The 22,597-nt window shown below is 57.8% G+C and overlaps 1 protein-coding gene across 1 annotated transcript in view; it reads left to right on the top strand.

Moving 5' to 3' along the window:
- FANCA (FA complementation group A) overlaps nucleotides 1-22,597 on the top strand; it is a 34,889-nt gene that overhangs the window by 9,598 nt on the left and 2,694 nt on the right. Inside the window, exons 15-38 of the mRNA XM_037066452.1 lie at nucleotides 1,234-1,344; nucleotides 2,290-2,385; nucleotides 2,487-2,546; nucleotides 3,276-3,364; nucleotides 4,030-4,090; nucleotides 4,179-4,228; nucleotides 5,198-5,274; nucleotides 6,587-6,700; nucleotides 7,815-7,951; nucleotides 8,399-8,469; nucleotides 8,663-8,759; nucleotides 8,838-9,025; nucleotides 10,035-10,131; nucleotides 10,951-11,118; nucleotides 12,556-12,629; nucleotides 13,997-14,125; nucleotides 16,774-16,858; nucleotides 18,004-18,170; nucleotides 18,696-18,801; nucleotides 19,369-19,425; nucleotides 19,567-19,671; nucleotides 20,389-20,498; nucleotides 21,314-21,467; nucleotides 22,399-22,461. Coding sequence (XP_036922347.1) covers nucleotides 1,234-1,344; nucleotides 2,290-2,385; nucleotides 2,487-2,546; nucleotides 3,276-3,364; nucleotides 4,030-4,090; nucleotides 4,179-4,228; nucleotides 5,198-5,274; nucleotides 6,587-6,700; nucleotides 7,815-7,951; nucleotides 8,399-8,469; nucleotides 8,663-8,759; nucleotides 8,838-9,025; nucleotides 10,035-10,131; nucleotides 10,951-11,118; nucleotides 12,556-12,629; nucleotides 13,997-14,125; nucleotides 16,774-16,858; nucleotides 18,004-18,170; nucleotides 18,696-18,801; nucleotides 19,369-19,425; nucleotides 19,567-19,671; nucleotides 20,389-20,498; nucleotides 21,314-21,467; nucleotides 22,399-22,461 — 2,466 coding nt within the window. The remainder of the gene's footprint in view (nucleotides 1-1,233; nucleotides 1,345-2,289; nucleotides 2,386-2,486; nucleotides 2,547-3,275; nucleotides 3,365-4,029; nucleotides 4,091-4,178; nucleotides 4,229-5,197; nucleotides 5,275-6,586; nucleotides 6,701-7,814; nucleotides 7,952-8,398; nucleotides 8,470-8,662; nucleotides 8,760-8,837; nucleotides 9,026-10,034; nucleotides 10,132-10,950; nucleotides 11,119-12,555; nucleotides 12,630-13,996; nucleotides 14,126-16,773; nucleotides 16,859-18,003; nucleotides 18,171-18,695; nucleotides 18,802-19,368; nucleotides 19,426-19,566; nucleotides 19,672-20,388; nucleotides 20,499-21,313; nucleotides 21,468-22,398; nucleotides 22,462-22,597) is intronic.

The following is a 22,597-nucleotide window of genomic DNA, read 5'->3' as shown; positions in this document are numbered from 1 at the left end:
AGTGTGCTGGGTCATCTCTGAGGGGTGTGCGTAGGATTGATGGCAGTGTCGCATTCGAGCTGCAAGGGACGTTTCTGTGTTGGCATGTCATCTGCTGAGAGCTCTGCCCAGCTGCTCTGGTCCCTGTCAGGTGTCCCAGGCCTCAGGTTTGTTCAGGTCTCGAGACGGCACAGGGCAGGACCGAGGCTACAGTGGTGCGTCCAGGGCTGCTCTTTGGTCTTGAGACTCCTTTTCCCCTTTAGTCAGCCACCCTGAACTAGAACTTATAGCAACTGAACGGACCTTCAGCAGGCGAGCGTGCAGTGCTCGAAGGTCTGGCTCAGTCTCTGTGTTTCAAGACTGCCCGTGAGCAGACTGACGTGGCGTCAGGTGTAAGCTCTGGGTCGGGCAGTGGAGTTCTGACTCATCACAAGGCACAGGTGGCTGCAGTTTCTCTGACAGTGAAGGAAACTGCCTTTTCCTGGAGCGGCTGCTCTTACCCCAGCCTGGCGGTGGGGGGGTCCTTCACACGAGACCCTTCCTGCGCTGCAGGCCTGCCAAGGGGCCCATTTCCTGCTTGCCCGTCTGTCGTGTGTCCTGGAGGTGCTCTCTCCACGGAGTGGGTGTTGCCATGACCCGAGAACCCCTCTGTGCGACCGAGTCCTTTTGTCTGGTGGCTTCTGTGTCTACCCCATCAGAGTGTTCAGAAGAAGCTCGTTCTCTGCGGAGAACGGCTGCAGCAGGCGTCTCGGTGTGCGGTGCCGTGACAGGGCCTGGCTGCAGGACCTGCGTGGTTCGGGAGGTGGCGGTGTGCTCTGGGCCAGTGCGTACCGGTCTCCCTCCCCGCAACACCCCCAGCACCCTCGGTTCCTGAGAGGCTTCTGCTGCGGTCAGGGCTGTCAGGGCCCCGGGGACCGCCACCCCCACTGCCCTGGCCTTGCCCGTGCAGGCGAGTGTGGAGGTTGTGTGCGTCACTGGGGAAGAGCGGCCTCTGTGGGGACGATGGGGCTGCTGGGAGAGGCCTTGTCAGGCTGTTGGTGAGTTGTGCCTCCGAGGGCCACTGGGCACTGCGGCTACTGTGCCAGCTGCTTCCATGGCCAGGGCTTCACTGTGATGTTTGGGGAGGGCACGAACTGAATGGCCCTGTGGCTCCTCTTTCTAGTAGCAGTGTTCCGCTGTCGAGGGGCCACCCCGACAGGTGTCTGTGTGGACAGCAGGGCGCCTGCCGTCCTGCCTCATGCCCTCCCCCTCCAGGCCTCCTTCGGGAGTACGAGGGGCCACCACTGCAGCAGCAAGAAGGCGCTGGTCTTCCTCTTCAAGTTCCTGTCCGACCTCGTGCCCTTTGAGGCCCCCCGGTACCTGCAGGTGAGAGGTTGGCTGTTGCCACACACTCGGCCAAGGGTGCTGTTCCCGGGCCGGCGCCCACTGGACGGTGCAAACCCGACAGCCAGGGGTGTCGGTGTGCATTCGGGGACAGGACTGGCGACGGCAGAAGGCCAGGAGGCAGCCCCTCGTTCGCCTCTGGGCGTCGGCCATGTGGGGCGGTGTCTCAGCCCTTCCGTGAAGTAGCTCCGAGAGCTGACGTGGGAGGAGAACGTGTTGTACTGCGTTTTTGGTTTTCAAGAATGATATATTTTTATATTGAAGAAGAAGAACCTGGAAAGATGTACCCCAGAAGAATTCTGGGTGTGGGAAACGATTTTTTGCAAGTCTGTGTTAATCTTACGGCTCAAATATATTTATTTCTGTAAGCCTTATTTAATTAGATAACTGTACCCATTTGTTTTGGGGGGAGGGCATCTGGAAATGGATTCTCGCCTTTTTTTAATTGAGAACTTGGCATTCCATTCTAAAGAGTTCAGGGGAGGTCGTAGGCAGAGAGACAGACGAGCTGTGTGTCCATCTTGGGCGAAGCCGAATGCTGCCCGCACCTCTGGTGCCTCTCCGCCCACCCGCCCGAGTGCGGGCCCCAGTGCCCTGGGCGCCCTTTCAGACGGAAAGACGCCTCGCCCTCAGAGGCCTGTCCGCCAGCAGCAGTGTGGGCGCCCACCCCAGGAGAGGCGGGCACAGGAACGCCGGGGTTCCGTGGCCGAGGAGCCCCTGCCGCCCCAGCACTCACGCCTGCCCACTTCTGCAGGGGCACCCTCGGTGCTTGTGGAACCCCTCACCCAGGGTTCCGTCCATCTCTCCTCCAACTTTGCCCTCGTGGTCTGTGGCTAGTTCTGACTTTTGGTGTCACCGGTACAAGTGTCTCCCCCCAAAATCAGGAACAGTTGACAGGCTGGTGTTCTGCCGTATCCTCTGCTACAGGTGCACGTCCTCCACCCGCCCCATGTCCCCAGCAAGTACCGCTCCCTCCTCATGGACTACGTGTCGCTGGCCAGGACACGGCTGGCCGACCTGAAGGTGGGTCCCGGGTTCCCCTCCCCTCCCCCCGCCCCCCCCCCGCCTCCACAGTCACCCACGCCCGTCTGGTCCTCACGCTCTTGCTCACATCTTCTCTGCAGGTTTCTGTGGAAAACATGGGGCTCTATGAGGACTTGTCTTCAGTCGGGGACGTCATAGAGGTAACTCACCTCAGTGCTGGCCCTCGGGCATGTCCCCATGCTCTCTAAGCACAGTCTCATTTCCTGTGACTCTGGAGTGTTCAAGCCTTTTCTGTCTGGGACCCGGGATGTCTGGTGCAGTCGGGGCGTCCCAGTTGCCCCAGGTGCTCGTTGCGTGGTGTCCGCACTGCTGAGAGCAGGCAGCCGCACGTCGGGGGCGCACTGTGCGTCCTCACGGTCTGTGTGGAGGGGTGGGCTGTGCCAGCGCGGGCAGGCAGGCGTCATGGGCAAAGGTTGGCTGCATTCCTTGGCCCAGTGGCAGGTGGCCGTATGGCGTGTGTACTTTTTAAGACCCTCTTAAAAGCCGTGAGTTGCTGAAGAGCTGTTACAGACGCCGTTGAAGGGAACATTTTGGAATACTTACTGTGTTTTTCCATTTTAAGGAAAAATTGCTGCATTCTAAAGAATATCAGTAATTATGTCTCTGTTCCTTCTCACCTGAGAACTTTTGGAGCACCGTAGTGTCCTGGGAGTCGGCAGAGAGGAGAGGCGGGAAGGACGCAGGGGGACGGGCAGGGCGGTTGCTTCCTGGAGGGGCCACGCAGCCGCTCGGTTTGACTTGCCAAGGGCAGAAAGCCGTCGATGCCATCCCGGGTTCTGAATGTTCCTATGTGCTGTGCGTCAGCCTCAGCACCTTTTACTGCAAAATGATAAGTCTTCTTTTTTCCTTTCCTCTTTGCACGGACTCAGCCCCACAGCCAGGCGGCCCAGGATGTGGAGAAGGCCATCCAGGTGTTTGAACACACAGGGAAAATTCCTGTTGCCGTCATGGAGGCCAGGTAGGGTCCTGTGGCTGGAGTGGTCCCCTTGCCTATTCCCAGACGCTTGTGCAGCTGGTGCTCATGTTCATGGGGAGACCCCAGAGCCCGTGTGAGCGTCCCAGGAGTGGTCCGTGGCTGGCTGGTGTAGAGCCCTTGCTGTGACGTGCTTTTTTTAGAAAAGGCCGAGACACCCCCAAAACAGCCAGTGGGTGTGGCTGAGTGGAGCCCACACTGTTTGAGGGACAGTTTTTATTAATGCGTCACTGGTGACCAGTATAAAGCCAGTACAGAGTCAAATAGCAGAACTGTTAAATTTGGTGTCACCCCCAAACTGAAATTCTGGTTGCTACCACGTGAGGTCGCTTTATTACAGTGTTTCTTCTGAGAAACCTGGTCCCAGCTCCCAGGATTTCTATGCCATCTCCAAGGGGGATGCCAATATTGACCTGAAGTGACCCCTGCGGCCTTGGATTGACTCAAACCCCTGGCCACACCAGGGACAGGACACAGGCGGTCACACCACAGACTACCCTCTGCATGAATGGGACTTAGCAACATGATGTAACATTGTAGCCACAAACTGAGACCACCTGCCCGGTGCCCTTGGAGTGGACACTGGCGTTGCTGGATTCACTGAGTTACCCAGCGCTTCTGTCCTCTGAGCCTGCCCCTCTGCGTTGCAGCATATTCCGGAGGTCCTACTACACGTCTCACTTTCTGACCGCCCTGCTCACGCCGCGAGTGGTCAGTACGCTTCTTTGTGAACTTGGGACCGAGGTGGCGGGGAACGAGGACGTCCTTGCCTCACTGGGGTCCTGTGTTTGCCCCACAGCTGCCGAGCCCCCCTGACTCCCGGGCAGCCTTCATAGAGTCCCTGAGGAGGTGTGTGCGTCTCTTTCGCGTGTGGTTTGGGCGGTGCAGAGACTGCTGGTTATGTGTTAGAGCTTTGTTTTATCACATGTAGGTTTTGCTTATAAAATTTTGGTTCAAAATTAGTTGGTGAAGATTTTACAGAGAAAAGTGGACTGTGAGTATGTCCACTCTGCGTGGGGGAGGTTGGTCTGGGGACTAAAGAGACAGTGTTGTTAGCAGTCACCGTGAGAGGGGGTGCGGGGCCGGCTTTTCTATTTGTGTTGGATGGTGTAGCTGCTTAGTTTTTTTTGACATTTATTTTCAGTCTTTTTAAAATTTCTAATCTTAAGAAATGATTTTTAAGGTTAAATTAGATGTGGAAAAAAGAACCACAGTTGTATAAAGTTTGTCAAAGACAGCCACCACCCTCCTCTGCCACTTCTCTGGAGACAACTGTTTCCAACTCTGAGCTGGTTTTTTAATTTCTCTCCATATCTTTAAACTCTCCTTTTTAAATGATTTAAAAATATATATATATCATTCATTTATCTTTAGAGAGGAAGGGAAGGACAGAGGGAGAGAAATACCAATGTGTGGTTGCCTCTCATGTGTCCCCAGGGACTGGCCTGCAACCCAGGCGTGTGCCCTGAGTGGGAATCGAACTGGTGACCCTTTGGTTCACAGGCCGGCACTCAATCCATGGAGCCACACCAGCCAGGGTGGCTCACTTTTACTACTCGGAAATTACTGGAACTTGAGTGAGAGAAGTAAAATTGGTTCATGATCTCCCTGCGAGGAGCCCACTGTGGCGGATATGCGCTCGTGCCACCCTGGCCCCGTGAGGGGGCCGACACGGGGGCGGGTTTCCCTGGGTCTCAGGGTGCAGCGTTGTGCCCTCACTCTGTGCCCAGCTTCTGTGTGCGGTGGCTTTGGGACTGTCAGCTTGTGAGTTAGCTTGTGTTGTGGGTGACTGGGGTGTTGTGTTTCGTTCTGATTCAGAGCAGACAGAGTACCCCCGTCCCTGTACTCCACCTATCGCCAAGCCTGCTCCGCTGCTGCCAGGGAGAAGCCAGCAGGTACGGGTCGTGGGTTCCTGGTCACGGGGCGGGTCAGTGGCACCACGGTCAGTGCCGGCTGGTCAGGCCGTGCTGGATGCGACTCAGAGCCTGCCCGACACCAGCACCATTCGTAGGCCAGGATGGCTGGACGTGGTGCCTTCTGCCCATGCTCTGAGCCTGGAGGCCCTGGCATCCCCTGTGGAGCGTGTTCGTGCAGTGGACGCACCCCACAGGGGACAGGGTGGTCTCTGTCTGCCTGTCCCGAACTCCAGCTTCACACTTAGGAGACTCTCGGGCCTGTTGTAGGGGCTGACCTGGGGCACCTTTCTGACTATTTGGATGGTTTCTGGGTTGGGGGTGTCTTTCTGACCCTAGGGAAGAGCAACATGGACTGAGGCCACATTGGAAAGATGTGGAGACGAGACCACCATCGCAGCAGCTGGTCAGACTCGGCCGCATGTCCTGGCCATTGACCAGGTGGCCGTCGGCAGCGCCACCGGGCAACTGTCTCAACACTGGCCCTTGATGGGCAGGGCAGTGCTGTCCAAGTAGCTTGTGTTTGCCGGTTTCACCCTCTGGTGTCTGTAGGGCTGTGTGGTCTCATGGGGCTTCTGTCTGCCAGAACCCCCGTACCAGCCTGTGTGGTTTCTCACAGGTGGAGACCCAGAACCCCCGAGTAGGCAGAGGACAGGGGTCCGGGTCTCCCAGCCGTTGGCCTGGTGCTGAGGCAGCAGCTGCGCCGGGACTGCGGGTGCAGCCTGGTCCTCCTCACCAGCCCCCTGGCCCCACTTCACAGGCTTTGAGAGTGTCCCTGCTGCAGAAGGGTTGCAGGGGCCTCCTACCGGGGCCTGGGTGTTGACTCCCAGTGTTGCTGTGGGGAGACCCCTGCGGCTCACCGCACATGCAGAGTCTTCGCCACTGACACCACAGTGAACTTGCTCTGCTTATAAGTGACTAATCCTTTTTTCTTTGATTCTCTCGCCTCCTGTGGTAAACGATAATATAATGGCGATACTTAAACATCTGAGAGCTAAGGACTAACCCATCACCCATGCTTCTGTTTCCAGCTGGGCCTCGCTCACTGCGTTTCTCCTCTGCATCCACAGGCACTTGCTTTCCTTGCTTGCGGCAATGGGGTGGGTGCACCGTGCTTGTTCTTAAACTTGTTCTTACACGTTTTGGTTGTCGATGTGACAGCGTCCAGCCTCGGGATGGTCTCCTCTCCTTGCTTATAGACAGAGAAGGAGGTCACGGACGCAAGGAGGTCTGCAGTCAGCTCTGTGTGTCCTGTCCAGCCTGTTGTTGATGCCCCCCCCCCCCAATCTCTCAGGTGTGGCCCTGGGAATGGAGACGGACCCCGGCTGCACAGAGGACTCCCTGGCACCACTCACAGCCGCACTCGGAGAGCTCAGGGCTGCCATGGCTGACCCTACCCAGCACGACGGTGAGGGTGGGCTGGGGCGGGGCGTAGGGGCTGGTCATCTCCTTGTGGTGGTAGTGGCTGCTACTCTGGGCATTCATTGTTTGGCAGTGAGGCCTGACCACGGTACTGGCAGGTGTTGGGTGTGGTCCCCTTCAGACAAGGGGGGCGACTGGTCTCCAGCTGTCACACGCCCTTGGCAGAAGGTGACTGTTCTGCCGTTCAGCATCCCCCAGGCCAGGTGGTGAAGGGGAAGCTGGGCGGTACTCCGGTGGGGGGGTGCTTTCTCTGCTAACAACACCCATGTGGCTGTAACCCGGACACAGGCCTCCACCTGCTGCTGGGTAAGCCCGGGTGCTTCTGTGCCGCAGGGCACGGAGCGCTCAGCGCTGAGGGGCGCACAGTCCAGGAGACAGAGTGTGGAGTCCCAGTGTGCTCAGACATCAGCGATGGGAAATGCAGAATCTGAAGTGACAAGCTGTGTGTGTGTTTACCAAGGAACTGTGACATTTTACGTCTTATGAAGTCATTTTATTCCAGCCAAGAACAAACATCCCTAAGAGCTCGTGGAGGACGTGCTAACAAAATACCTTAGTATCCCCACTTGCTGGGTGTCTGCCTGCAGAGCCTTCGCTGGGATGGGGGGAAGAGAGGCTTGACCTTTCAGAGCTGTGCTTCTGTAGAATGTGGCGTCTGGGGACCCTGGGGCCTGGTGGGACCCCAGAGCTCCAGCAGGGTGTCTGAGAAGCCAGGTCAGCCTTGTTTCCACAGGTGCAGGCCTTCCATTTGCACGCAGCGTGGTTGCCCTGCCCACCCTCCAGGACCTCTTTGCTGTTGGCCTCCAGCAGACAGCACAGTTTTGGGGAGAGTTGGTGTGGGGTTCAGATGAAGGGTTTAAATGAGTAGGGAGGTGTGTGATGGTGACAGACTGCATCAGCCCTCACATGTGCAGGACCGGTGTGGACGGCTACTGCCCCTCTGCACTGACACTTGCCCCCCGAGGCCTCGTCACTGCGCCCTGCAGTGGGGCCCTGGGGTGTAGTCAGGCTGGTGGTGGGAGGTGTCTGCGTCCCCATGGGCCCCTGTGGGCACCTCCTCCCTGCAGCCCTGCTCACCTGACTGGGCTCCTCGGGTGCAGCTCTCTCCGCTCAGGTTGCAGTGGTTGCTGAAAGGCTGAGCTCTGCCCTGGGCCTCTGCGAGGACGGCAGCAGCCCCGAGGTCTCAAAGATCCAGCTCAGCATCCTCGCTCCCAGACTAGAGCAGCGGGAACAGCAGGTGCGAATGAGGTGCCTGAGAGCACAGCCGCCTCACCTGCTGGCTTGTGCTGAGGAACTGGAAGCCCTGTTCTTCTCATCTGTTCTGCTACATAAAGTGTGTGCCTGGAGCCCACGGTCAGGGGACTGTGTCCCAGGGTTGGCCGGCCCCCCTGCGTGTGTGACGAGCATGTAGCGAACCAGGCCGTTTGAACCAGTCTGTTGGCCGGCCCAAAGCCTGAAATGCTTACTGTCTGGCCGTGCTCTGATGTGAAATTTCCCAGCTGCAGGCTGCATGGTGACACACAGCTCGTCACATGCCCAGGGCTTGGGAGCCGAGCTTTTTGTCCCAGGCAGCTTCGGAGGGGCTTGCCCGCACGCAGCTGTTGGCTGTGCACATAAGACAGTGCCCAGCTCATGCATGTCCCCTCTGGGGTGCGAGGCCCTCAGCACCATCCCCCCCTCCCAGGTTGTGGATCTCCTGCTGGCGTCTTTCTGCCAGAGCGTGATGGCGGCCTCCAGCTTTGCCCCCCCGGACAGGTAGTCTGGGCAGGGAGAGCTGCCCTGGGCAGCCCGGTGCTCCGGGTGGGCTCCCATCCAGGGGGGCTATGGCAGAGGGGAGCCTGCTGTTTGGGGAGCAGTCTGGTGCTCACTGAAGCCTCCTGTGCCCCCATGGTCGTCCTCTGGCTCTGGGGGGGCTGTGAGTGACGGGGACTGGCCGTTGTCTCCAAAGGCAGGGCTCCTGGGCTGCCCACTTTGTGACGGCCACCTGTGGACGCACGCTTCTTCCTGCTGTGCTCTCCAGGCTCTGCCAGCTTCTCCGTCACCAGGTAGGGCTGCTGCCCCCCTCCAGCCAGGAGTGGGCTCTGCGCCTTCCTCCTGCAGAGCCAGTTTCTCTCCTGCTGCAGGGCCCAGGCCTGCGGGCCTCGCACGTGCTGGGGCTGGCCGCCCTGGCTGCCCACCTCGGCAAGTCCCAGTCTGCGCTCCCGGAGGTCCACGTGGGCCCTCCTGCCCCTGCCAGGGGCCTCTCCGTCCCCGAGTTCTTCGACAGCCTCCTGACGTGCGGGTCCAAGGAGTCCTTGCTCTTCTGCCTCAAGTGAGTTCCTGCCGGCCCCTCGGTCACGTGTTTCCTCTGTCGACAGAAGTGACGGGTGTGCCCCACAGGTGGCCCCTGGTTAACGTTGGTGAGCACCCTTCCAGGATCTCGTGTGTGGGTGTTTGTGGGAGAATGCTGGTTTCCTTGTTCATGGAAACGGGGTCACGTACTGCAGTGCACTGGCCCGCAGGTGAGGTGTCGGCATGGCCCGCAGTGCCCCTGAGTGTCCCTCAGTGCCCTTTGGGCCAGGGAGAGGGGCTCCGTTTTGTCTCGGGGTCACGGCCTCTGGTTGGGTCCCTGGCTCCCCGTGCGGAGCAGCCATTGCAGCTGCCTCTCTAGGGTGAGTCCCTGCCTGTGAAACGGCCCCGTCCAGGGGCAAACTCATCCCAAAGGGCTTTGGGACCCCTCCTTCTATAAGTCCGTCCCTTCATGTGCCCCTGCACCAGGCCCTGGGGTGGAGCCCGTCCCTGCCCTTCTGAGCAGGGGCCCCTGCTAAGTGGACAGTGAAGCGTGCAGGGTGGCAGGTGTGGGGGCACAGGTGGGCGGCTAGGGGTGAGAGCGGCTGCCTGGGGAGGGCAGGGCTGTCCTCTGACGGGGTCTAAAGTGGGAGCTGTTGGCTGGGAAAGTCATGAGGAATATAGGGGCAGGAGAGACATTCCCAGTAAAGTCTGTGTTGGGCCACTGCCCACTGGATGTCCATCCCAGGAGGCAGATGGCCCAGCACCCTGTCTGCCTCGTGGGTTCTTGGCAGCGTTGAACAGTCCCTACTGGGAGTCTGGTGCCCGGGCCCCACTTTCTTTCTTGCCACCTCCCTGACTTTCTCTGGGCCCAGGGTAAGGCTGCTCTGGTCCTCTCTCCTCTGAGTCTCTGGGGCTGAGGCCGAGGGCAGGCGCTTAGGCCCTCTGGTCCGGGAGGCACTGGGTTCACTCTGCAAGACTCACACTCTGGCCTCACTCCCCCTATCTCATGGTTCCTATTTCTGTGTCCAACTTCTGTTTTCAATTTGCAGATTTTGTACGGCGGCAATTTCTTACGCTCTGTGTAAGTTTTCTTCCCAATCACGTGATGCTTGGTATAGCTGCTTGTCCCCGGGCCTGATCAAAAAGGTGGGTCTCCCCTTCCGCTCGCCCGAGCTTCCAGTTTTCATGCAGAAGCCTGAGGCATGTGCCCCCCAGCTCACAGGCTGTCTCCTTGGGCTGGACACTGCCGTGCCTCCTGTCCTGAGTTTCAGTGGGGGGTGGGGGTGACTGCAGACATTCCTCTGTTTTTTTAAAAGAAACAGACTGATATTTATAAACTAGGTAAACTAAAAGGTAAAATATTCATCAAATATCTGCCCATTCAAAGTTTTTAATATTTCCTCTAGAGTTCTCTCCTGTGAGTGCTTGATATGCTTACTTAGAAATTTAAAGCACGTCAGAAACCTTAAACATCGGCCAGGCAGGGGGTGTTGCTGCTTCTTCGGAAGAGATTTAAGGAAGCCCCTGGTGAGGTGCAAACCTGCGTCAGGGTCCGCTGAGAAGCTTTCCAAGCCCCGCCTCCTGGGCCTGACAGTTGGATCGGCACTGGGGACCGCAGGGCCCGTTGCTGGGGTGGAGGAGCTCAGTCCCAGGGGCCAGGATGTCAAGCGTGGAGTGCAGAGCAGGGGTGGCCCTGACAGTGAAGTCCTCAGTCCCACTGTCCAGTCCCGTCCCCGTGTGGTCCAGCCTGCATTCGAGAAACACGGGGAACAGCTGCCCTCCTAGGGTACGAAGGGCACACGTGAACTCATCCCTGAGCGGCTGTGCTCACCCAGTGCCACTGTCTAGTGGGGGTGCCAGTGTGACCACGGCAGGGAGGACGCCGTCACTCTGTGGAGGGTGTCAGACCAGCCATTCAGCACGTGTTCAGAACCTCTTCGTAGACACATCACTGTCTCTCTTCAGTTTCAGTTTGTGGTGCTCAGACTGTTCTCAGAAGCCCGAGGGCCTGTCTCTGTGGAGGACGCAGCCGGCCTGCCCTGGTGCCTGCTCCCAGTCGACTGGCAGCGCGCTGCCCTCTGTCTGTGGAGACACAGGGCCTTCCAGGACCTGTTGAAGGAGGAGGAGTTTCGTGTAGGTCCCACTGACCTTTCCCTCGCTTCTCACGTCGCCCTAACTCAGATCTGGGATCTGAGGACATGGTGGGCGGGCAGGTGGGCGCGCAGGCATCATGGACCCGGCTTTGATGGAAACTTATTGGGATCATTGGGATCGATCGTTGCAGACCCACACGAAGGCATAAGAAACCAGACAGACAGGTGGTCAGTTCCACCCAACAGTAACATTTTGCAGAGATTTTTTTTGTAAATTATTTTTAAATATATTATGTATTTGTCTTTAGAGAGAGGGGAGGGAGAGAGAAAGAGAGGGAGAGAAACAATGTGTGGTTGCCTCTAGCACATCCCCAACTGGGGACCTGGCTCGCAACCAAGGCATGTGCCCTGACTAAGAATCGAACCAGCGACCCTTTGGTTCACAGGCCAGTGCTCAGTCCACTGAGCCACACCAGCCAGGGCACAGAGATTTTTAAGAGTGGATAAAAGTGTATTTTAAACACCTGCCAGGCTTTGATTTGGGCCCAGGCCTCTCCAAGCCCCATTCCCAGAGCCTCAGCCACTCCAGCCTGTGAGCTCCTCTGCTCCTTGGCTTCATTTTCATAGCTTGTCATTTCTTTCTTGGATGCTTGCCTGTTTGTTTTGGTCTTTAAAAACAAACATGTTTTCCAGTTGCTTTATTTTTAAAACTCTTTGTTGTTAACTCTGTCCTTTACACCAGAGTAGGCCAAGCAGGAGCCTCCCCAGTACCTCAGGGTGGCCGCCCCGCCCTGTGTCATTGTGGCCTGTCCTGGCTCTGTCTCCCGGAGCCCCGAGCACGTGCTGCTGGGTCTGGCCCTCACCGATGGAACGTGCTGCATGTGCGTCTCTGTGACGTGTTTTCTTACAAGCAGCGTTAGGTTCTGAATTAGTCCTGGTGGATAGGTGCTCCAAGAACTTGGAAACCAGAAATAGGCTACTGTGAGTGTTCGCAGCGTGCTGTTCTGGCAGGGTCACTCTCTAGTTACTCGTCCAACTCCCTCCCGGAAACGAGAAAGTCACGCTTTCCCGGTGCTGTGCCCAGGAACCCGAGAGGTCTGCAGGTGCCTCAGCAAGACCAGCAGCGTGCTGGAGGGCTGAACTCAGAAGTGCCGCTTGTGCCCTGGCTGAGTGGCCCAGTCGGTTAGCCTGTCTCCCATACGCCACGGTTGGGGGAGTGCTCCCCATGCGGGGCACGTGCGAGAGTGCCCCAGTGATGCGTCACCACAAAGACAACAGTGGCGCTTCCCCATTTCAGTAGCTTCACGCCCGAGTCCAAGTGAGCAGTGGGCGTGTTCTTCCTCAGGGCCTGGGGCTGCCCGCGTGGTCCAGCAGTGGAGGGGGGAGCGAGGTTGGCCTGGGGGCTGTGGGGTGATGTGGGGCTGTCTGTGCTCTGGGCTCCATCCTTGGGGTGACACACAGCTGGTCCTTCCCTCAGTTAACGTACAGAGACTGGGTGCAGCTGGAGCTGGAAATTCGCCCTGAAGTGGATTCTCTTTCAGATACAGAAAGGTAAGTGTTTAAAGGGTTCTTAAAATGTTACACAGTTTTCCACATGGTCTGAAAGTCTGAGTTTCCTTGTTATATCTTTAATTTACTTTTGATTTTATTTTTTAATATTTATTTTTAGAGAGGGGGGAAGAGAAAGAAACAGGGAGAGGAACATCAATCTGGGGTTGCCTCTTGTGCGCCCCCTCCCTGGGGCCCAACCTGGCCCCATAACCCAGGCATGTGTCCTGACTGGGAATCGAACTGGCGACCCTTTGGTTCACAGGCTGGCCTTCAATCCCCTGAGCCACACCAGCCAGGGCTGTATCCTTAATTTAATGTTCAGTGTAACACATTACCTGTGAGCACAATTTCATTTCTTTATTCAAGAGAAACTGAGCTCTTGTTTGCTAGATGACTTTTAAGGTGTTCTAGCAGCTGGGGAATGCGTTGTGAGTGACACAGCTGCCCACGTGGCACCTCGACCCCCGGCTCCTCTGGTCACTAGCCAACTAGCCACACTGCTGGCACCTGTGTGGGCCTGAGGACGAGCAGGTAGACAGTGGAGTAGAGGGGCTGTGCTCCGTGGTAGCCACCAGGCAGGGCTGTGAGGGCAAGTGCTGGAGAAGGGGCAGCGGCAGCAGCCAGCACACTCCCCAGGCGGGACAGGAGTCACTAGCGGTGTGACTCTGCCTCCACCTCTCCCATGGGAAGGGCACACACAGCCGTGGAGGAGGCCTCAGGAAACGCGGGCCTCAAGGGGCAGGCCAAAGTCTGAGGGCCTGTTACCGAGACTGTCGGGAGGTTCCAGTGGCGTGCTGTTCTGGGCGTGCAGGTTGGGTGCTTATAGGCCCGTGGGTCGGGGGGTGCAGAGGTCAGGGTGGGCACGGGTCCGCCTCAGTCCGACCTGCCCCTGTGCCCTGTGAGGTCAGAGTCCCTCCCCACTCACACGCAGTGCCGCCTTCCCCACTCTTGGGGCATCAGTATCTGGATGGAACTTGGAACTTGGACCTTCCAGTGGCCCCTCCCTCTTTTTCTGTTTTAATTATGAGAAACCCTCAGATGGTCTGTGCCTGTCTGAGGTGGGGAAGGCCGAGTGGGAGTATCCCATTTGGGTTTGGCTCCTTCACAGATGGCAGTGTCGGTGACCCTGTGCTGAGTTTGCAGTTTGTCCTCAGACCTTCCGGGGGGCAGCTGTCCACGTCCCGACCCCTGTACTGCAGACCTGGGGCAGCTCAAGGCACCCTGGGAGCACTTCCCAGCCTCTGCCCCCAACCCAGCAGGTGTGGGTGGCCCCTGAGGGGTTCCCTGCAGCCCCAGACCTCTGGTCCCACCCCCCTCGATGGAGCTGTGGAGTCACTCTCAGCACAGGCCTGGGGTTTGCTGCGCAGGTGGGACTTCCACCAGTGGGCCATCCGTGAGCACTACCTGCCGATGCCCTCCGCTGCAGGGGGCTGCGATGGAGACCTGGAGACAGCATGCACCGTCCTCCTCAGTGGGATGATGGACTTCTGCCAAAGGTTAGGAGTGTTGATGCCAAAAAGCATCTTGTTAAAGATTTAATTACTCATTTTTAGAGAGGGTGGAAGAAAGGGTAAGAGGGAGAGAAGCTTTGACATGCGAGAGAAACCTTACTGTGTGGTTGTCTTTCTCATACCTCCCGCCCAGGGACCTGGCCTGCAGCCCAGGTCTGTGCCCTGACTGGGAATCGAACCTCGATCCTCTGGTTCGCAGGCCCACGCTCAATCCACTGAGCCCCACCAGTCAGGGCTCACTTTCGACTCTGGTAGTTCTTTTCATTCCCCTCAGCCCAGTCTGTGTTGCCCAAAGCACAACTTAACTTACGTTTCGCTGGCGAGTCTGCGTCTATTCAAAGTGAAGGGGCCTTCCTGAGCCGTTCTCCTCTGTGTGCACTTGCCAGTGGCAACAACCGTGTCCCTGCCTTGTCACCTGGAGCTCAGGGTCTGTGAGTGTGGATGGGGGACAAGTGCTCTGTGGGTCCCCACCCGAGGTGCAGGCGGCAAGGGCCTGCGGGGATGCCCTGTGTCGTCCAGGCTGTGTGGGGCGTGTCTCCACCACACGGCTGCGGTGGAGGGGGGAGGTCATGAGTGCCAGCCCCAGGTTTTGGGTGACGCACCCCGGTACTGCAACCGCAGGGAAGGAGCCCTGTGATGACACAACGCAGGACGGTGCCCTTTTTCCCCCCCGCTGCCCCTCCATCCTCCATCAGGGTCTGTCCGCACGTGGCCTGGCTCTTCACACCCTTTGGGCACTGTAGGCGGGCTCCGACCAGCGTGTGGCGCCGGGCACAGCCCGCTTGGCTCCAGCTTTCCCGTGGGCTCTGGAGGTCAGCTCGGGAGGTGTATGCCTACTTGCTGCCTGGATTTGTCGGTCTGGACAGTTATTGTATAAGTGAAATTGCAGTTCGTGGCCTCTGTCCGCTCACTCGGGATAGTGTTTTCAGGGTTCTCGTGCCGTGGCGTCTGTCCGAACTTCCCATGGGAAGGTGGGCCACCTTCCGTTCACCCACCATCCGTTGACAGACATTGGGTTTTCACTGCATGGCTTTGGTGAGCGATGCTGCCGGGACACGTGTGCGGGTCTCGGGGGACCCTGTGCTTCGTTTTTCTTGGGCATGTACTGGAATGGAATTCCTGGGTCATACTCTGGGTTTGCCCTTTTGAGGAACTGCCAGGCTGTCTTCCAGACTTCCGCCACTTCACGCTCCCACCGGTGGGGCAGGCGTTCTGGTTTCTATGCCTTGTCACCAACACCGTCGTGACCTGCCTTTCTGATGGTGTTTGTCTACTGGGTGTGCAGTTTCACGGTGGCTTTAGTTTCTTCTCCTTGATGGCTTAGTGATACTCTAACATCTTTTCATGTGTTTGTTAACTGTTTGTGTATCTTCTTTGGAGAAATGTCTGTTCAGATCCTTTGCCCATTTTAGAACTGGGTTGGTTGTTGTACTGGGTGTTCAGAGTCCCCTATGATCTCTGGACACCAGGTCCTGAGCCAGGAACATGAGCTGCCGTGTTTCCTCCCGTGCCGTAGGTGCACGGTTCATTTACTCTTGGTTTCAGTTCTTATATTCAGGCCTTTCATCGTTGAGTTCGTTTTTGTATGTGGTATATGTCAGGGAGCTTTATGCCGCACGTGGGCATCCAGCTCCCAGTTGTACGGGAGACTGTCTCTCCCTCGTGCAGAGGTCTTGGTGCCTTTGCCGACAACCAGCGAGACAAGTGTGAGAGGCTCCACTCTGCCCGTCTACACATGTGTCCTGTCATCCTGTCTGGTTGCTCTGGTTGGGGACTATGTTTTCAGTTGGGGAATGTGAGTTGTCCAACTTTCTAAAAGATTTTATTTCTTTTTAGAGAGAGGGGAGGGAGAAAGAGGGAGAGAAACGTCAATGTGCAGTTGCCTCTTGCGTGTCCCCAACTGGGGACCCAGCCTGCAACCCAGACGTGTGCCCTGACTGGGAATCGAACTGGTGACTCTTTGGTTCGCAGGCTGGTGCTCAGTCCTCGCCAGCCAGGGGTTTATTTCATTTTTTAATATTCTTTGCTAGTGCACAGAAATACAACTCATTTTTCTACATATACATTTTCTATTCTGCAACTTCACAAACTCTTTTATTTGCTGTTCTTGTGGATTCTTTTGGATTCTTGTGACTAGAGTTGGCCTTTGCATCTGGGTGAATCGTCCTGGCTAGAATGTCCACTGTCAAATGGCAGCGGTGAGAGGGGACATCTTTGTCTTGCTCTTGATCTCAGGAGGAAAGTGTCCGGTTTTTACCACTGTGCAATGTCAGCTGTGTGTTCTTCACCAATGTCCTTAGTCCAGATGGGTAGGGTCCCTTCTCCCAGCTGGCTCAGGGTGTTTAATCACGGAAAGGGCACTGAGTTCTGTCTGGTGAGATCATCAGACAGTTTTGGCTGTTCTGTCGATATGCGTTGTATTCGTTGATTTCTGGATGTTGGACCGACCTTGCATTCTTGGGATAAGTCCCCATGGATCGTGGAACATAGCTGTTTTACGTGTTGCTGGTGTTTTGTGGTAGGCGGTTTTGTTGTTGGTCAGGTACTGCTACCACTCCCCTCTCTGGAGGCAGGAGAAGCAGGGGTCCAGGTTAGGAGATGCTCAGGAGGCTTTCGCTGTTGTTTTGTTTCAGTTCAAGGAGTTACAACCACTCAGAAAATTCTGACTTGGTTTTTGGCAGCTACACAGGAAATCGGGATATTTTTTCAAGACTGCAGGTGAGTTGGAAGATGCAAAACCCAGTGTGTTCACTGCATGAGAGCTGCCTGTTATTAAAGTATTTAGTGTGAGTACCATAGCGGGTCCTACAGCAGCTGAGCGGAACGGGAACCCCCACACATGCTGTGGCCCCGGCCCCGAACTCCAGGGCCTCTGTGAGTGTGCCCAGTGGCCATCGTAGAGGCCCAGGAGCCAGGCTGTGGTGCTGCCCTTGCCCCCAAGCTTCGGGACATTTCTGAAAACAGGATTGAGAAAATACCAACTTCGGTAGTGAAATGTTGCTGCCCCGTGACTTTTCTCGTCATGTGACTGCTCCCTTTGGGTCTCAGTCTCTGAGAAGTGATGCGTGTGGCTCCACACAGAGAGTCACAGGGTCCCCAGCAGCAGGGCTCCTTCTCCCGGGCGGGGCCCCTGGAGAGCCCCACAGCCCCCATGTCCACGTAGGCGTGGGGCGCCTGCCTTTGGAAATGCACAGCAGCCTCGTTTTGTGGGTTCTGTGTGTGGGTTTCGTGCCCCCTGGCAGCCTGTCTCCCTGCTGTCTGTCAGAGTGCCGAGGTGTGGGGCGTGTGGGGATGGAGGGGAACGAAAGAGGCTGTGGCTGGGAGCACTGGGGGGGGTTGCTTACAAGTGAGTGAAAGTCCCACGAGAGAGACCCCAGTGCCCTGATCCCTCGTCTTGACCTCTTGTCCTCCACATCTTTCGTGCTGGATGTGGAAGGAGGCGTGACCAGGGAGAGGGAGGGCAGGCGCCGCCAGGGCACCTGTGACGGCAGGCAAGGGCCAGCACCTGAGCATGCCAGGGGGGACGTGCACGTGCCCGCAGGCGCTGGTGCCAGCTGTGGGTGAGTCTAGGTAAAGGCGTTCTTTGTGCTGTTCTTGATTTTAATTTTTTTTACTATTCTTATTTTTGAAGAAATTCTGTGACTTTCTAATTTCAAGTAAAAGTCACGTCCCACTTACTCTCCAAGCCCCTGTGGAGATGTCGCTCCCATGCCCATGTCAGGCTCCTGACTGGGACAGACAGGAAGCTCCTGACTGGGACAGACAGGAAGCTCCAGGGGCTTCCTGCCTTTGCATTTGGGGACAGAGAAGCACCTGGAACTGGAGGTGAAAGTGCAGGAGGTCTCAGCCTAGTTTTTTTCCAGGAGATGGCTGCTGACCTGGAACAGGGCCCGGCAGTGCCCCACGGCCCTGCTGCCTCTCGGGGACACTTCCTCTTCCAGGTGTTCCGCAGCCGGCTCCAGGCTCTGGCTGGCGGGCAGGACCTGGCCTCCCGCCTTCGGAGACAGCGGGAGCTGCTCCTGTGCAAACGGTAACAGCTCCAGAGTCTGTCACTCGTTTCTGTGCCCCCTGGTCCTGTCCTGTGCTGACATCCTCTCCCTGGGGTCCCATGGAGAGCAGGGCCTGAGGGGTGAGAAGCCGTTGGGAGCAAAGGCTTCCCGCCCAGGTGCAGGGTCCCTCTACGTCGCTGGAAAGCACGCAGGTCACAGGAAGGAAGGCCATGTGTGTGCAGAGCTCGCCATGGCAGTGTTCCCATCCATCGGGGTGCTGGGTCTCCCAGGGGCAGAGTGGTGCTGAGGCCGTGCCCTGGGCCCCTAGTGGGAGAGTCTGCTGTGGGGCCCTGGTGCTTGCGCTGCCCCACCGGGACGAAGTTTTGGTGGGAGACAGCCCTAGGAAGACAGCTGAGCCTACCAGAGCAGAGGTCAGAACCAAGGGGCAGACCAACATACTCTGGTCTTGAAGGCAAGCTGGGGGGTCCCTGCAGCCCCGGGGTCTGAGTTCTGGAGAAGCGGCGTCAGGCTGGCCTCCACCCTTGACGTGCTGCCTCCTCTCCAAGGATCCTCCTCGGCCTCCCTGCGTCCATCCTCACTGGCAGTCCCCAGACAGAGCCGCTGGCCACCCCCGACTTTGCCGAGTTCTTCCAGTTGGTCAACTCTGAGCTGGTAGGTGCTTGGACTCACGAGAGCATCTACAGTCGCTGAGCCTCTTGCCTCAGGGCGGGTCCCGCACACCGGGGTGTGCAGCTGCCTCCGCAGAGCCGTCCGTGGCCGCTGTAGGTGGGGCCTGTGAAGGGTGCAGACCGTTTGCTCATGAGGCACTTCTCTTTCCCATGCTGACTCTGGGTGATGCTGTGACCACACTGTCACCCACCAGGTGGCTCTGTTTCCTTCCATTTTGATCTTACCAGGCAGGGTAAGGTGATAAGTAAGTGTGCCCTCTGCACACCTGAGGGGTGTTCTCTAACTTTCAGAAAAGCACAGATGTGACTAGAGATTGAGCTGAGGTTCCGTTTAGTCACACAGTGCCCCTCTCCTGCCTCCCCAGGTGCCCGGAACTCCCACCTTAGCACCATTGTTGGTGGGCTGGGCGCCCTGGCTGCTGGAGCCGCTATGGGAGAGGCAGTGAGCAGGTGGGAGGGTCTGGGACAGGGTGTGGGCAGGCGGGGGCCGCCTGCCAGAGGCTTTCCTCCTGCAAGTGGCTCCTCTTTCACTGGCCTGTGCTGTTTGCAGAGAAACTTCTCCCACGGAGGTGCCCTGACGCATGACATCACCGTCCACTTCTTCAGGGTAATTGCCTTTCCCCCAGCCCGGCCTGCACAAACCACCTTAGCCGAGCCCTCATGTCTGGCACTGCTTGGAAGCCGAGGCGTCTTTCAGGACCCGGGCTCACCCGCAAACCACTAACCTTCCGGAACCTCTCTCCTGCAGGGGCTCCTTCACGCCTGCTCACGAAGCAGAGACCCCTCCCTGGCAGCGGACCGGACCCTGACCGCCTGCCAGACCAAGTGCCCCTTGGTTCTGACCTCTGCTCTGGTAGGTTCAGCTGTCTTCCTAGGGCTGTCCCCCACCAAAACTTCGTCCCGGTTGCTGTAACTCAAGAGAAGAAACTTGGGAGAAGTGAAGAGAACATGTCAGAATGCGGTCGGGGGACGGTCTCCCTGACTCTGCGCCCCGAGTGGCCTCAGGCAGCAGCAAACCCATGAGGGAGTGGGGGGCAGGCTGTCTGCCTTTGTCCGCACCCCCCCCCGCACCCCCGCCGCTGCAGCGTGTTCGCTGCCTCTGCCGTCTCGGCTGCTGTCGTAGCACAAGGGGCAGAGGCCACCGCAGCCACTGCTGGCCCGCCTTGGGGGGAACTTTGGGTGCCCTTGCGTTTTTAGCACCCTGACAACACACCCCCTTCTCCGTCTCGCCGGGACTTGGGCTCCTTCACAGGCTGGTGGTAGCATTTTACCTGCAACGTAGTGGGTGACCTGTTTCGTATTTCAAACATCAACTGTCCGTAGGGTGTCAGGGGCCAGGCTAAGCTCTTGCGCAGTAGGGCACCTCCTCAGGTAAGGCCTCTGGACTCCGGGCACTGAGCCTTCCTTACACCGGGTGCATGGGGTCCTGCCCTTGACCTGATGAAGTGTTAGGTCAGTGTGAGCCAGGCTAGGGGAGTTGGTCAGAGGGGTTGGGTGTCTCTTGCCCGAACCTCAGTGATCACAGAATAGCCACCCAAACCTGTTGACCTGTGACCTTTCCTCTTGGCAGCTGTGGTGGCCACGCCTGGAGCCCGAGCTTTGCTGTCAATGGAGGTCCTTCCAGGGCCCACTGCCCCGAGAGCTGCAGAGGCTGCGTGAGGCCTGGCGGTTTGCCGGCAGGTAGGTGCTGGCCCTGGGACCTGGGGAGAAGGCTCAGGTATTTTCTAGGGCCCGACTGGGTCATCTCCAGGATACCGTGGAGTGCTTGAGGGTGCCTTGTGGCCAGAATCCACTGGACCTGCGAGAGGGAAGCAGCAGCCCTGAGCCACCGTGTCTGAGTGAGAAGTTCAAGAACATTCTGGAGAGACTGATCCCAGCCTGAGTGGCTAACTGAATTTGGTTCCTGGGGCTGGGCCAGTGATTAGAGTTAAGCCCCCTCCCATGACTGGTGGGTGGATGGTCTCCAGTACCCTGCTGGACGTGGGGTGCTGGCGTCCCCATCCAGCCTCCAACAGGCTTGAGTTTTTGTCTCGAAGTGCCCGGGTCTCCCTGCAGGGTCGGGGGGCTCAAAATGTACTCAGAAAACCAAGAGAGCAAGTCCCACCCATAAACCTAATTCTACAGAGCAGATAAAGTTTCTTAAGCCACTGCGTTCCACTCCATTCTTTGTCTCCAGCCTGTTTTCCACCTGGAGAACCTTTCTGTGCGGTGCTGCCATTAGAGGTGACCAGGCTGGACCACTGGGCCTTGGTGTCCCGTGACCTCCTTCCAGAGTCCAGGCCACTGGGACGAGGGGCCTGGTCAGACCCTGCTGCCCCTCGTGTTCGGGGCACAGAGGCATGCTGACCCCAGAGACTGTTCTGACCCCAGGACGAGCCCGTGGCAGGCTGGGCTCTGCAGACTCTGTCTGCTGACTGGACCTCGCCGCTCGCCCACTTAGGTTCAGTGGCGGCTCGGTTCCCAGGCTCCTGTGTAATGACACACATCTCTTCCAGCTTCCTGTCCCCTGACGCCGAGTCCCCTGACACCATGCTGCCTGCTGCAGGCCCAGCCTGGGTCTCTGCGGCCGCGCTGCACTTTGCGGTTCAACGAGCCGGGAAGGGGAGCCTGTGGCGAGGCCTGGCGAGGCTGTGCGGCCTGCAGGATGAGGCAAGTGCAGCCCTGCCCCCGCCCCACCCCGCAGGCGCCTCTCCAGGGGGTGTGCTGGGCCAGGGGCTTCTCAGCACTCACCTCACAAACCGAGCTTTTCCAAGGACAGATGGGAAGTTTGGGGGTTTTGTCACTTTATTTCTAAGTAAAAGTTACTGGGAAGTAACTTTGGCAGTAACTTTTACTTTGGAAGTAAACGTTGGAAGTTTAAGGTTCAATAAGACTTTGACTCTCAAGTTCATTGTTTAAAAAGAACCCCTTACGCTTTCAATTTGGAAGAGTTTTCATTTGTCTTTTCCTCATCCTCACCACCACCCAGGGCAGGGCAGTCAGCTGTCCGTTTCTGCAGCCTTGGTCAGTGGGGCAGGGCAGGGGGACAGGGCAAGCAAAGGGAACCGTCCCCATGGGGAGCCGTGGGCCCGTCTGGACCTGGCACCCAGGGTGCCCACCCGAGCCAGGGTCCGCCTGCCTGGAAAGTAAACTGTGAGCCAAAGTATTTTTGGTGATTATAATTTAAAGTAAAAAATTAAAGTTTAAAGTACAAATGAGAGTCTTCCCTGGTTGTTTGCAGGCCGTCTCTATCGGAAGGGGCTGGTGTTTTGAGGGAACAGGGTGCACCCCTGGGGCGGGTGAGGCGGGAGGAGCCTGGCAGTGTGTATCCAGGGTCTCGCCAACCTGCTGGACAGGGAGCTGGGGAGTGAGGCTGGGCTGGCGACTCCGGAGGCACCCGAGTTCCCTGCAGCTGGGAGACCAGGCTGAAGACGAGAATGAAAAGGACCCAGTCAGTGATAACTGTGCTGACTGGAGTTCTCCGTTTAAACATGACGGGAAGTTTCTCCTTCTGCAGTGACCCATGGGGCCGTGCCCGACTGCCGTGGGAGGGCTGGGGCCGGGCGCTCCGTGTGGCGAGTGGCTCTGTCTGTGTTTGCAGCTGCTGCTCGTCCTGCTCTTCCTGTCCTCGCTGGGCCTGTTGTCGTCACGTCTGACCCCCCGGGTATGTCACTCCTCAGCTAAGGGGCCCTCCTCCCCAGGGTGCCTGGCACTGCAGGTCCCCTGGTGCCTCCAGGCAGGTTCCTGAGTCAGGAGCAGGTGGTTCTGGAGCCTGGGTTTCTTCAGGAGCTGTGCTCACC

Source organism: Sturnira hondurensis, unplaced genomic scaffold (genome assembly GCF_014824575.4).
Source record: "Sturnira hondurensis isolate 20B ecotype Veracruz unplaced genomic scaffold, ASM1482457v3 Scaffold0016617, whole genome shotgun sequence".
NCBI lineage: Eukaryota > Metazoa > Chordata > Mammalia > Chiroptera > Phyllostomidae > Sturnira > Sturnira hondurensis.
Note: the sequence above shows the minus strand (reverse complement) of the source record. Positions and strands in the feature narration are given on the sequence as shown.